Source organism: Chiloscyllium plagiosum, chromosome 15, assembly GCF_004010195.1.
Source record: "Chiloscyllium plagiosum isolate BGI_BamShark_2017 chromosome 15, ASM401019v2, whole genome shotgun sequence".
Taxonomy (NCBI): domain Eukaryota; kingdom Metazoa; phylum Chordata; class Chondrichthyes; order Orectolobiformes; family Hemiscylliidae; genus Chiloscyllium; species Chiloscyllium plagiosum.
This window is the reverse complement of record NC_057724.1, coordinates 53922182-53937854: the sequence shown is the minus strand read 5'-3', so window position 1 is coordinate 53937854 and position 15673 is coordinate 53922182. Positions and strand designations below refer to the sequence as shown.

At 38.2% G+C, this 15673-nt stretch overlaps 1 protein-coding gene across 2 annotated transcripts in view; it reads right to left on the bottom strand.

Annotated features, from left to right (window-relative positions):
* kdrl (kinase insert domain receptor like) overlaps positions 1-15673 on the bottom strand; it is a 211685-nt gene that overhangs the window by 84927 nt on the left and 111085 nt on the right. For both annotated transcript variants that reach the window (XM_043704901.1, XM_043704900.1), the window contains exons 10-11: positions 14030-14186; positions 13047-13170 (exon numbers count right to left, since the gene is read on the bottom strand). In XM_043704901.1, coding sequence (XP_043560836.1) covers positions 13047-13170; positions 14030-14186 — 281 coding nt within the window. The remainder of the gene's footprint in view (positions 1-13046; positions 13171-14029; positions 14187-15673) is intronic.

The window sequence follows — 15673 nt, the reverse complement described above, 5'->3', positions numbered from 1 at the left end:
TAACATTAACCAAAGGCCTTAACATGAACATTTTTAAAACAAAGTTGACATAATATCCTATGAGGATGCCTGTAGGATTGACAACCAAAATTCTTTGCCAAAGAGATATGTTTGAGAGCATGCCTTCTGTTATGAGATATTGGTGGTAAAGCAGGAAGGCTTAGGGAGACACTTGCAAAGCTTCGGGTCTAAAGGTGTAGCCACCAATGATGGAGCACGTGGAATAAGGATAAACATAAACAGAGTGTCAAGCTTAAATGCATCGTATTTAAACCAACACAAGTTGGTTAAGTTAAAATGCTAAAGTCCATGATTAAAGAGAAAATAGCAGGGCATTTAAAAAATACTTAACACAACCAAACAGAGCTAACATGGTTTTGAGAAGGGGAACACATGCTCGACAAATTTGTGGAGTGTTTTGAGGATATAACAGGCAGAATTGACAAAGGAAAGTCAGTATATGTACTTGGATTTCCAGAATTCATTCAATAAGAGCCACATAAGAGGTTATTGCACAAGATCATTCATAGTATTTGGGATAATGTGTTAACATAGATTGTGGATTAGTTAACACACAAAAGACAGACAGTCAGGATTAATGGATATTTTTCAGGTGGGAAATTGGAATAATACAAGGATCAATCCGAGGGCAGTAATTATTTATGATCCATATTAATGTGAAGGAGGCAGAGTGTAATGTATCCAAATTTTTTGATGATTCAAAAAATAAGTGGGTGGACATGTTATGACAGAATAAATCTGCAAGCGGGTGTAGGTAGGTTACATAAGAGGACAAAAACGTGGTAGGTGGAGTTTAACATAGGAAAGTATGAGGTGATGTACTGTGGTAAGAAGAATCAAAGGCAGATGATTAATTCCAAAAAGATACAGCACGGAGGGATTTGGAAACACAAAATGTTAGCTGCAGATGCAGTAAATAATTAAGAAGGGAAATGGAATTCTGACCTTTACTGGTAGGGGTTAGATTTAAAAAAAAAGAGAGAATTCTTGATATAACTGTACAGAGTGTTGGTGAGGTTGCACTTGGAGTACTGTGTACAGTTTTGGTCCCTGTATTTGAAAAGGATTTACTGGCCTTGGAAGCAGCTGAAAAGAAAGTTATGAAGCTGATTTCCAGAAAGAAAGGCTTGATTAATCAAGAATAGCTAAACAGATTGGTTCTATGTTCATAACGATTTAGGAGAATGTGAGGGTTGATCTTATTGAAACATACAAGATTCTGAAGAAGGTTGACAGGGTGGATTTTGAAGATATTTCCACTAGTTTGGGAATATCAAACTAGGGGATACAGATACAAAATAAGAGGCATTATTTAAATCTGGGGTGTGAAGCAACTTTTTTCTCTCAAAGAAAAGTGAAGGTCTGGAATTTTGTACTCCAGGGAGTTCTGGAAATTAGATCACTGAATGTATTCAAAGAAGAGATAGGTGGATTTTAGAATTATCAAGGAGGTGAGGGTTATGAGGTGTTGGCATGAAACTGGAGCTGAAGCTGGACAAATCAGCCAAAATCTTATTAGGACGTCAGGGTAGGTTTGAGGGTCTGAATAGCCTACTCCTGTTCCTATTTCTTATGTTCTGACATTCTTAAAATGTAATTATCTCTGGTAACTGATAGCAAAAGTTCTGCAGAGTCGACAAAGGTATACAAAACATGCTTTGATCAATTTCTTAAAGTCAAGTGACTGAAAGTCTTTTGCCCTCACTTTCTACCTTTTGTAGAAAACTGTATCCCATCTTAAATAGAACTGCTTGCAGGCACTGCAGACTGATCTTACATTAGGTGCTGACCCACAAAAAGTGCTTAGTGTAAATGGCAAGAACCAGTTTAATTTGAGCTTAGTTTAAGAATCAAGAGACAAAGTTCTTTTTGCTGGCTTGCACAGGCTGCCTTTTACAACTAATAATTAAATGACTCTCTGCACTGAAGTCAGAAACTAAGTACCGTCATGTCTATAGAAAATAATCAGTTTAGTCCATCCTTAACTATCAAGTAATTTTCTGATGTGAACTCCCCTGTTCTTGGTTTATAATGAGATCAATATTGTTCCATAACACCATCAATCTTCAAGGGAAAAAAAAACTCCAATTGTATTCAATTTCTTTATCAGTATGATTGCTCAATGTTTGCAAAAAAATCACAATAAAATGCATACTATCATTAAAAGGTACCTGTAAACTTGTGCGTGTGACAGAAGTTTCTGAACGGAGGATGAATAACAGTTTCACAAACAGTCATGAGAAAAAGATCTTCGAGTCATAGTGACATAGGGCGATTGGAGCTCGGTTATTAAAACTAGTTTGTAAATGGTTTCAAAATTGTTTTATATCCTTGTCTCAGTGACTTGGCTAATTCATTTCTTCTTTAAAAACACCTTGGAATTCTACTGTGGGAATTTTTGTTCTCACCAAGGTGCCTCATGGTAGGGTTCTGGGGAGAGTTGCTGAACAAAGAGACCTTGAGGAGCAGGTTCATAGTTCCTTGAAGTTGGAATTACAAGTAGGCAGGATATTGAAGAAGGTGTTTAGTACACTTGCCTTTATTGGTCAGTGCATTGAGTATAGGAGTTGGGATTTCATGTTGTGACTATACAGGACATTGGTTAAGCCACTTTTGGAATACTGTGTTCAGTCCTGGTCTCCCTGCCACAGGAAAGATGTTAAACTTGAAATGATGCAGAACAAATTTACAAGGAATTTGCCAGGATAGGAGAATTTGAGCCTCAGGGAGAGGCTGAATAGGCTGGGCTACTTTCCCTGGAGTGGTGGAGGTTGGGGGGTCATCTTATAAAGGTTTATAAAATCATGAAGGGCTTGGATAGGGTGAGTTGCCAACATTTTTTTCCCAGGCATAATTCTAAGGTGAGAGGGGAAAGATATAAAAGGGATCTAAGGGGCAACTTTTCACACAGAGAGTGGTGCGTGTATGGAATGAACTGCCAGAGGAAGTGGTGGAGGCTGGTATAATTACAATATTTAAAAGACATCTGAGTGGTTACACGAATAGGAAGAGTTTAGAGGGAAATGGGCCAAATGCTGGCAAATGAGACAAAATTAATTTAGGATATCTCGTCAGCATGGACGAGTTGGACTGAAAGGTCCGTTTCCGTGCTGTACATGTTTATGACTCTATGGTATCATAGGAAGTTCACCCGCTGTGGCCTTTCATTCCCGAGAACAGGAGCCAGCCCATCAATGGATTGGAGGTGGATGTGACATTTCTTTCCTTCCAAAAATGTGGACAAACAAACACGGGCATTAAAATTCATCCTGCCCATATCCAGTTGACTTATATGATTAGTTGATACGCAGTTTGGATGGAGTTTGTTAACCTTGAATTTCTGAGAAGAAAATGATTTAGAATATTGGACAACTCAATGCATCTTAATTTCAAAAATGTGATGTTGGAAGGAAGGGGGAATGCAAATACGATGCATTTAAAATTTAAGAGGAACAGATAGGAAAGTTCACATTACCACAGTGATATTTATAAGAATGTTTGAGATGGAGAGAATTTGAAGTTTAGAGGTAAGGAAAGGATCATTCTTCACTACTGATAATCTTTCCTAAATTCTATATCAGAATGTTATAGAACACATAGAGGTAAACCATGCAAGGCACCTTGCACAGCTAAAATCCATCTGTCTACTGTTAATAGGGCAGAGTTTCCACTCTGCTAAACCGGTTCTTTCAGTGTAATACTCTTGTACTGTGTGAAGCTCTCACAGAGAGAACACTGAAGTTTAAGTGCATATCATGTAGAGTGCCCATTGAGTTATTGGGTCTTTCACATAACTTTAAAAATGTTGTGCTGAAAGCCATCCTCACGGACAAGATTGTCCACAGCTCCAAGATGAATGAATCACTATTTGGAGATTCTGCTAATTGCACTGCAGAGCATCAAGAGCCCCAAATGTTTAAGCTGGGCGCAAGGACACTGCTCAGACCATTTTAAAAGTATTTTAATTACTTCTGTTTACTTAGAGATGGACAACATTATAATGAGCAAATGATTCTGATTACTTTTTAAGTCATTTTCAGTAAATGCGAGTTTAACAGCGAGTGAAGTAGAAAACAGAAAATAGGAGCAGGAGGAGGATATTTGGCTCTTCAGACCGACTCTACCATTCAATGTGATCATGGCTGATCATCCAACTCAGTACCCTGATCCAACTTTCTCCTTATTCCCTTTGATTTCTTTAGCTCCAAGAAACGTATTTAACTCCTTCTTAAAAATATTCAATTGCTTTCTGTGGCAGAGAATTCCACAGACTCACCCCTGCGTGAGTAAAGAAATTCCTTCTCATTTCTGTCCTGAACAGCCTATCCTATATCCTTAGACTGTGTCCCCTGGTTCTGGATTGACTTTGTGATTAAATATTCACTATTTGGTAATTAAAACACTTTAGCTGTATTAATCAAATTGCACCACATTACCGTAACCTTTTAAGCTGTCAAGGATTTTCTTCATGCAAAACACATTTTTTAAGAACCGAGGTTTTAAAATGTTGTCCAATTATGCTGATTTTCCAATCTGATATGCGAAAATGTTTGAAATAAAAGTCAACACAATAAAACTTTTGTCAAATGAGTGCAATTGCTTTTTAAATTTGTGGCTACTTTGCCATTTATGTCCAAAGTAGAAACTAAACCCTAGTTTAATTTACACTCTCAAATGGTTTCACACACAGATTGTGTACAGTACTGATTGCAGAAGCTGTGAATCGATCAAAAAGTGGGTTCAGAGTGCTAAGGCTGGTAGTACATAATATGGTATTTAAGTGTTCTAGATTATGAGCTGATGATGGAATTTGATATATACTTGGTATTGATTAAAAGAGAAAAGGTAAATATTGACTCAAATAATATTCTCGAAGTATACATTTCAATCACACTCAAAAAAAAATGTTTGGCATGAGATGCCAGAATTGGCATATATTTCCACACAAACATTAATCAATCTTTATCTTTAAACCTGCTGTGCATTTTGTGCAATATGTGATATTGATTTATATAGTATCTCAAAGGACCAAAGAAACTACATAAATGTGACTCACCAACTGTGCAAACCACATGTTTCCCATATAAATCTCTGTGTTTCCTTTCTTATGCAACATAATTAATGGCTTACAAATGTTCCTGGAGTTGTTCAAAATATTTCGGTGACATTTTGAGATAACTAATACAATGGTACCTGTTGAGTCAATCTTTCAGAAGTTTTGATTTTGGATTGTTTGCTATATTTTAAAGATATATAAATTAACATGGAATTCAAAACATTCAAGCTATAGGTACTGAAATTCTTCAATTTGGAGTGGTGTATTGGTAATATCACTGGACTGGCAAACTAGAAAGCCCAGGCTAATGATCTGGGGACATGAGTTTGAATTGACCATGGCAAACGTTGAAATTTGAATTTTAAAACAAAATCTGGAATTTAAAGGTGATGGCATATTCACTGACAATTGTTGTAAAGACATATCTGGTTCACAGTTAAAAATCACACAACACCAGATTATAGTCCAACAGGTATAATTGGAAGCACTAGCTTTCGGAGTGCCGCTCCTTCATCAGGTGGTTGTGGAGGACACAATTGTAAGGCACAGAATTTATAGCAAAAAATTTACAGTGTGATGTAACTGAAATTATACATTGAAAAATACCTTGACAATATGTTGAAGGTGTTAGCCCCCTGTGTTCTTTGCTTGTGTCATAATGTTTAGACTGATTCTAATCTAAAAAGTGAGATAACAGAGTCTTACATGAATTCATGCAGTTTTTGAGCAAAGTACAATATAACTCTGCAAGTACAAATTCACCCCACAAATGTATTTGTATATGTGTGCATGTGGGTCTTTGTGTGTGTTGAAACCTTATTGCTGGAACAGCGCAGCAGGTCAGGCAGCATCCAGGGAACAGGAGATTCGACGTTTCGGGCACAGGCCCTTCTTCAGGAATGAGCAGAGAGTGTTCAGCAGGAGAAGATAAAAGGTAGGGAGGAGGGACATGGAGGAGGGGCGTTGGAAATGTGATAGATGGAAAGAGGTCAAGGTGACTATCCACTATTCAATGATCGCGACAATGTTTGAAGAATGAACTGATACAATCAGAAAGTGTTGTTGCAATGCTCACTATATACGACAATTCTTAAAAGCAGGACATAACAAACAGAGGAGCAGCACATTTTCCATTTTTTTCTTGCTAGCAATCGTTTATCAGTATTGTCAGTGGAGCAAATGTACCTGAGATACTAAAGCCCGAGACCAAATGTCTAGGGTTTAATTCAACTTAGACTCTTGAGTTAGTTATATATGATGCCGTGGTATTTTGGCACCCTGTTAAAGATTTAGTACCTATCGCTTTATTGAGAATTACCACTCCCATCTCATAACTAAGAAACACTGAAGTCATTTATAACACAGAAACAATATTCAACAGTTCAGAAATAGACCAGTACTACACCAGTCTCCAACAGCCTCCTAGCTTAATACTGCTCTCTGACCTGCAATCATAATATCCAACAATTTTTTAAAAATCAAACAACTCTCACTTCCTTTTTAATCAGTACATATGTAAATTACTACAGTAGTGGTTGTGACAGAGAATACTGATCCACTAAATTCTAAGTTTTTTGTTTGCAAACTATCAATTTTTACCTTCAATTCTTGTTTCAAGGTTGTGTAATTTATGCCCTTTTGATACTATCTCATTGACAACTTAAAAGATAAATGCAATATTTGCTATAGGTCATGGTGTAGAAGTCTATCTTTAAAGCTTCAGAAATCCTTCAGGAAATAGGGGTTGTCCTATACCCCAAGTATAACATGTCTCAAATCATGATTTGGACTTCGGGACAGGCAGCAGTGAAAAGTGGCCGAGCACAGGCTGATAGCTAAGTTCGGTACCCATAGGGAGGGCCTCAACAGGGACCTTGGATTCATGTCACATTACAGGTGACCACCATTGCACTACACACACACACAGGCACACACACGTACTCCCACACCCACACAGGCATTCTCTCAGAGACTTAGACCACTCTACACTCATGAGCACACACATACACTCTCTCTCACAGACACTCACAACCCCCCACCCCAGATACACACACTCCCACACTCACACATGCACCCTCTCACAGACTTAAGACTCTCTACATTCACATGCACACACACACACACACATTTGTGGGGTGAATGTTTACTTGCAGAGTTACATTGTACTTTGCTCAAAAACTTCATGAATTCATGTAAGACTCTGTTATCTCACTTTTTAGATTAGAATCAGTCTAAACATTATGACACAAGCAAAGAACACAGGGGGCTAACACCTTCAACATATTGTCTGGCTAACACCAATTGTACAGTTAACCTGAGAATGTAACTTTTAAAAACGTTTTGTGATTTACACAGGAAAGAATGAAACTATCATGGTATTCTAACAGATGAAAGACTCAACAAACAATCAAGGTGTTTTTCAATGTATAATTTCAGTTACATCACACTGTAAACTTTTGCTATAAATTCTGTGCCTTACAATTGTGTCCTCCACAACCACCTGATGATGGAGCGGTGCTCCGAAAGCTAGTGCTTCCAATTAAACCTGTTGGACTATAACCTGGTATTGTGTGATTTTTAACTTTGTACACCCCAGTTCAACACCGGCATCTCCAAATCATATCTGGTTCACATTAGGAAAGTAAATATGCCATACTTATGTGGTCTACATGTAATTGTAGACCCACACTCTTAAATGAAGTGGTTAGCTCCACTCAGTGTATCAAGCCATTTAGAACTGTGGTATCTAAGGACTTCAATTGTTCACAAATGTGACTCACCACTACATTCTCCAGGGCAATTAGTGATGGGCAATAAATGCTGGCCTAGCCAATGATGCTCACATAAGATGAGCAAATAAAGGAAAAGCAAGATGACTTATTTAGGAGTATCATTTCATACAAATACTAAGGGTCAATTATCTTATTTGCAACCCAGTAACAAGATGACCTTCATTCATGTTAAAACATTATGGAAGAATTTACCTGCTCCCAGGTAAATAGTGCAGTGAGGAAGGCATATGGCGTACTGGCTTTTATTGGTAGAGGAATTGAGTTCCGGAGTCCTGAGGTCATGATGCAGTTGTATAAGACCCTGGTGCGGCCGCATCTGGAATATTGTGTGCAGTTTTGGTCGCCATACTATAGGAAAGATGTGGAGGCACTGGAACGGGTGCAGAGGAGGTTTACCAGGATGTTGCCTGGTATGGAAGGAAAAACGTAAGAGGAAAGACGGAGGCACTTGGGGCGGTTTTCACTAGAGAAAAGAAGGTTTAGGGGTGACTTGAATCGGCGCAACATCGAGGGCCAAAGGGCCTGTACTGCGCTGTATTCTTCTATGTTCTATGTAGAACTAAGAATCAATGTTTAAAAGCTAGGGGCTGCCCATTTGAAAGAGAAGAGCAAATTGTTTTCTCTAAATATTGTAAATCTTTAGAACCCACTTCCAGAAAGGACCAAGGAAGCAGAGACTCTGAATATCTTTAAGGTAAGCAATAGGCTGAAAGATTATCAGGAGTAGGCTGGATATGGATTTAAGATTATGACCAGTTCAGCCATGATAGTATTAAATGGGGAAGCAGTCTCAGGGGGCTGAGTGGCCTACTCCTGCTCCTTGTTCATTTGTTTGTAATTAACTCATTTTAAAAAATAGCTTCCAATGTCTTTCATTGATCTTTTGAAATGCAATCCTGGCATCCCTGCAGTTTTTCAAACTCAAGTGCACAAAAATTACTAAATATGAAGTGTCTTCATAACAAATTAACCACGAATAATCGAATTAGATACAAGAAGAGTTTGCAGTCAGAAATGGTATCAGTCTGTTTTCAAAGGCTGAAATATGCATTTTTTGAAATCAAGTTATCGTGTTTCAGATCAAAGAAGGTTTTAACACTGACACTTGAGATCTGTTTTCAATTAATTTAGAATGGTTTTGGAATTGATGGACGGAAAGTTTATCTGCTTTGTCAAATATCAGTGCTTTTGAGGTAGAGAAACATACAGAGACTTCAAACTTATACTTAGTCTTATCGAGTTTGGAAAAAGTGTTGGTTACGCCTTCAGTGCTCTAAATTAAATAATGTTTGCGGTTGAACTGTCCCAAGTTGAAGAATGAACAAAAGTTGCTTATAGTAGCAAATACCTGATTAAAATATTCAGTAATTGATTCCTTACGTCCAGGTGAGAAATGATGGAATGGCTGACTGCTTTTCCCACACCTTATTTAACTGGAACAGTTTTGTTTAAATGAAGAGTATGCTTGTTTCTACAGTGAGTATTTAACTCTTTAAGTGTTGTGTTGGAAAAGAGTCATTTGTATTGTGCTCAACACCTGATTTAAATGAAAATAATACAAGTGCTCTGACTCAGAAATGTGTACGTTAAAGAGTTCACACTCTCTCTCTTTCACACATACAAGTATCAAAGTGGAGGATAAATTAAGTCTTTTTTTAAAAGTTGAAAACATCGGTTATCTATGGGTTTGGTAGATTGATGCCTTGAGTGGTTTAAAATTGGGCTCAAGTGTCGTTCTGCATTAGATGAGTTGCAGATGTTGTTGGAGGATTTATATCTTTTTATCTTCTGGAGTGAACAGCTGAATTTGATTCTTAAAACACTGCCTGAGGTGCGAGAATGGCCAAGGAAGGGAAGGGTCGAGCTTCCAGGATTGATTGTGAGGGAGAGAGAGAACAATGACTCAGGGACCTTCCTGTTTGGCATCTCTTCTGATCTGATGAAAAGCAGCTTCTTAAATGTGAGATGGTAAGTGGGCTTTGTCACGTGATTTCCTCTCAGCTAATAATTACATAGCAGGTTGATTCCAGGTCTGTGGTTTAGCTGCGCTTAGGTTTGAGTTGGAAGAGTTCCCTCCGTACCCAAGATTCATTGCCCAAAGTGGTTACATCTAATGACTTGCTCCACAGCCCAGTTGAATAAGCTGGTACTGTCTTGATGTTTTGTGAATGGGTCAGGAGATGTGATTATTTGGATTCCTTTAAAGTGATTGTCTCTAATGGGTTCCTATAGACAGCTTGACTACTATTAATGACTTTGGAATTTTTAGGGTACAATGATGCAAATATATAACTGTCTTAGAAGCTGGTTGTTAAGCCATTTCTAAACAATTGTTGTTGGTGTTCAGTATTTTTAAAAGTGGTTTCAGTCTAATAAATCAATAATCTTCAATTGGAAACATGACTTTGTAACAATATCACGTTTCCACTCAACAGTGTAAATAAAAAAAACTAGAACGACATATGGACAATGTCACAAAACTCCAGAAGTTGAACATTGGGGTTTCATCACAAAATTGACTAGAAACTTTCAACCATAAACAAACCCACTCAATGCTTTGCTTTGTACTCAGTTTCCTTGAATGGATCTTTTGTCCTATTTTTCATAATATAGGATTGTTTTCATATATTGTCATTGCTGATTCTTATCTAATACATCATGTGGGAAAATCAATTGCACTTTTGCATAGGATCAAACAAAAAAAAAGTCAACTTTAGAAACAATGTTCTTGAAATATAGGGCTTGTAACATTTAGTTTATTGTCTTTCCCTATTGGCTTCCATGAGGTGGTGGTGTATGTTTGTAAAACTAAGTGTCATATAGAAAATTAAAAGTCAGTTAAAAAAATCACCTCTAATGGTCAGTTGGGAGGCAGGTTCTTTTCCTGAAGGATTGCTGGGTCCCTTGCTGACGTATTTGTATCATCAATAGTCACAGGTGAGGTGCTGGATGGCTGGAGATTGGCTAACAAGGTACCACTATTTAAGAAAGGTGGTAAGGACAAGCCAAGGAACTATAGACAGGTAAGCCTGACATCAGTGGAGGGCAAGTTGTTGGAGGGAATCCTGGGGGACAGGATTTACATTTATTTGGAAGGGCAAGGACTGATTAGGGATAGTCAACAAGGCTTTGTGCGTAGGAAATCATGTCTCACAAACTTGATTGAGCTTTTTGAAGAAGTGACAAAGAAGATTGATGAGGGCCTAGCAATGGACGTGATTTATATGGACTACAGTAAGGTGTTCAACAAGTTTCCCTATAGAAGACTGGTTAGCAAGGTTAGATCTCATGGAATACATGGAGAACTAACCATTTGGATACAGAACTGGCTTGAAGGTAGAAGACAGAGGGTGGTGATGGAGGGCTGCTTTTCAGACTGGAGGCCTGTGACCAGGGTGAGAGGGAAAGATATCAAAGGGACCTAAGGGGCAACTTTTTCATGCAGAGAGTGGTGCTGCCAGAGGAAGTGGTGGAGCCTGGTACAATTGCAACATTTAAAAGGCATCTGGATGGATATATGAATAGGAAGGGTTGAGAGGTATAAGGGCCAAGTGCTGGCAAATGGGGCTAGATTAGGTTAGGATATCTGGTTGGCATGGGTGAGTTGGACTGAAGGGTCTGTTTCCGTGCAGTACATCTCCATGTGTCTATGACAGTAATGAACAAATCAGGGCTATATGACAATCAGGCATCTTTTTTGCATGCTTTTCCTTTTCTGTTACTAGTCCACAAATTTTATCAGATTTATTAATTTCAATATAACAATGTGACATGGGGGGATTTAATCTCAAAGAAGCCAGTTTCTGCAAGGATGGAGGTAGGGGGTAACAGAGGACAAGTTATTTTTGTTTTGGCTATTTATGAGAAGTTGGTTGGTGCACAGCAGCTCCCGCATTTTACCATTTAGAAAAGAAGATAATTTTGTTCTTGAAAAACTTCAAAATGGAAGGATCTTGTTTGATGTTGGTATGAAATTATGTTTGTATCTAAAATGACTCATCCTGTAGCTCAGTCCACTCAGCAAAGTTTTAAAAAGAGTTACAAGAATATTTGCAAGTGACCTAAAGAGCAGCTCTTAAAATGGCTAAGCATTTACATATCTTCACTTTGCAAATTACAAAGCTTTCAAAACAGTTCCTCTTGGCTGAAAGCAGACAATCAAGGTAATCAACTTAGATGAAAGTGAATGATCTATTCTCTAAACTCCTAACAGATATAATCACTTTATTCAGGTAGGCGCAGAAAGGGCTGCTAAGCTCAATCACTTGAAACAATGGATGATGGGTAAGAAGAGAGCTCCCTGACTATATTTCATGATTGCTAGTTTGTGAATGTAAATCATCTGATAACAAATCAATACTTGGTGTTTAAAAAAGACACTACTTTTGCAGAATGAGAATTAAACAGGCCATGAGTGAATTACTGTGAGAGGAGAGCTTGCAATCCCTCTCACTCACTCTTGAATCATTCTGCAAGCATGTGTCCTGCCTTTATGTGACCAATCAAGCACCACAGGCAGTGACTCAAAGTAAACCCAATAGCTGCTAACTTAAAAAATACAGATATTTTTTGTCAAGACTTGAAATTGTCTCTGCACACAATCTGGAAAAATCAACAAACACCTGAAACCATCCAAAGCATCAGTCTGAACATCCAGATATGCTGACTTACTTTTGGAATCTGTTAATTTAGCTTCCCTTCTTATAATCTGTGATATGTCATTGTCTTGATGCAATTGAAAGTGTGAGATGAAACATTTTGTTTTTATTAGAAGACAAAAAACACTATGTTCTTCTCTTTTAACAACATAATAGAAAACCTCTTTACATGAGTAATTTATAGTCAGAGCACTCACTGAATTGACAAACCTATTCATTTAAACCACTACTTGTGGTTACCTGAAAGATGGAAAGAGAGGGAGTCATTCCATTACTTTGCAGCTGGCTGTAACAGGGCTATATAAATGGTGCTCAATCTGTAATCACCAGTTTCCCTCCGTGCTCACAATGAAAATTACACAACACAGCTTCTAGTTCAATATCTAAATCACCATCCTACCATCTTCTGTGTTAGATGTCCTGCATTGTAACGTCCTTTGATTTGTTACGTGTGGGTTTTGGCAATGGCATTAATCCTATAATGCAAACACACAAAATCCAAATAGATAGCATACATACACTGTTTCTATCCTCATGTTGTTCTGTTTTGTTATTAATTTTTTCAATCCTGTTGCCGTGGTTTGACTGTAAACTTGTCATATATTCTGAAATGTTAATTTTCAGATCATCGTTTGTTTCACACCTGTCAATAGATGATAAAGAATAGTTACAAACAGATCTGGATGGCTTCAAAGGAAAGTGCGTGCAATTGACTAATAGCGCTTTCAGAGAGAGTGTCCAGTGTTGAAAGAAAATTCGCTTGTAAATTATACTTAAAGAAACGTATGTTGACAGAAGCTAAAAGAGAAGAGAATGTTTTTCTCCATGTTTGATTACAGTCTCCTGAACTAGATGTCGGTGAGAGATTAGACAGGCAATGCAAGTCTGAAACCTAGAGGAAACTAGCCACACTGCAGTCCTGGGGAAAGGAACAATTGGGTTACTGGGAATGCCTTTTCACGAGGGAGGAAGCCAGACAACAACAGGAAAGCAAATCATGCGTCATTTCACACAGGAAAGTGCTTCACCTTCTGTTAGGCCAAGATAAGAATGCTCTCAAGGCCCTCAAAGATGAAGGCCAGTGCTATCACAGTCCACTCTAATGTCTCTTTCTGAGCACATCTATCATGTAAACAAAATAAAGGTGATTGACTGCAATGAGGATCTGCAAGAAATGTGATAGCAATGAAGGATTAGAGATTAAAAGACAGGCAGAGAATATCGATATACTTCATAAGGAGACTTTACATCCTTGTTGACAAAATACTAGAACCACTTCCTTTGACCCAGTTTAAGTAGAAACTCTTGGACTGGAATAAAAAGATCAGAAATAGAATGATATTTATATAAATCTTGTGAAGTATACACAGAAATATGTTTGCTAGTTCCTGAGTATGTCAGATAAATAGCCTTTATTCAGCCCATTCCTCCCTTTGTATCCAGAGCCAATGTATTGCCTTCAGCTGATATCTATGTGGGAAAGCAGGGCCAGTAAGTCTTACTTTTTATCGGACTTGCTGATGATGCAGGGCTGCCATTCCCAGTGAAAACTTGGAGATGGAATTCCAAAGGCAGTACAGGTCAACTTGTGTTTCTTCCCAAGCTGATAAAACATTTTGTCTTGGAGTCCTGCTCCTTTGTCATAGATCTGTGGTTTCTCTGAAAGAGAAAATGGTAGAAGGTGGGATTTTAACACTGGAGTGGAGAAAATAGTACCTTGCTGAGCAACATGATGATGATTTATACTACAAGTTGTTCTGCTATAATGTGACAGTTGCATTCCACTACAACCTTGAAGTATAGAAAATTGCGCAATGGAAAACCACCATAGAAAATCACGATGTAGAAGATCGCTATAGAAAATCGCAATACCCATTCAGTAGAAAGTTCACATTATCCAAACAATGTTCAAAATTTGTCAATCACATAATAGCCAATGCATGCTGACAAAATGTGCATTATGGCAGAATGACCTGTCCAATAATGTTAAGGACATGGTGGAAAGAATTGTATTAAAAATCATTCCTAGAATTTGTGAGCATTGTTGGCGAGGTCAACATACATTGACTATCCATAGTTGTCTTAGAGAAGTCAGTGGTGAACAACTTTCTTGAACAATCAAGGTGCATGTGTCTTAGATAATCCCATACAGCTCTTAGAAAGGGAGTTCTGGATTTTTGATGCAGTGTGAATGAAGGAACAGCCAACATTCCCACAACAGGATGGTGCACGCAGATGATGGTTGTCCCATACATCAGTTGCCCTTCTTTTTCCAGGTGGGAGAGGTCATATGTTTGGAAGGTGCTGTTGAAGTAGCATAATTGTTGAAACAAATTGTTGGACAGTTTTCCAATGTGACCATCAGTCCCTCCAAACTGTGCTGACAACTAAAGTATTGATAAAGCCCCAAATAGAACTGGAGTCAGTATGCCTGTCATAATGTCTTCCATTCATAAGTTAAATCAACACAAAAAGAGCTATGCAATGATGATCTGCAATAAATTCTTTCATTCGTCTTAAAATGCATAAAGGTGGATAAATCCCCGGGACCAGATCAGGAGTACCCTAGAACTCTGTGGGAGGCTAGGGAAGTGATTGATGGGCCCCTTTGCTGAGATATTTGTAGCATTGATAGCCACAGGCGAGGTGCTGGAAAACTGGAGGTAGGCTAACGTTGTGCCACTAATTAAGATGGTAAGGAAAAGCCAGGGAACAATAGATTGGTAAGCCTAACATTGGTGGTGGGCAAATTATTGGAGGGAATTCTGAGGGATAGGATTTACATGTACTTAGAAATGCAAGATTAGGGATAGCCAACATGGCTTTGTGCATGGGAAATCAAGTCTCACAAACTTGATTGCCTTTTTTGAAGAAGTAACATAGAAGATTGATGAGAAAGGGTGGTGGACATGATCTATATGGACTTCAGTAAGGCGTTCGACAAGTTTCCTCATGGTAGACTGGTTAGCAAGGTTAGATCATGCAGAATAGAGGGAGAACTAGCTATTTGGATGTAGAACTGGCTCAAAGGTAGAAGGTAGAAGGCAGAAGGTGGTGGAGGGTTACTTTTCACACTGGAGGAGTGTGTTGTGCCACAAGGATTGGTGCTGGGTCCACTACTTTTTGTTATTAATATAAATGATTTG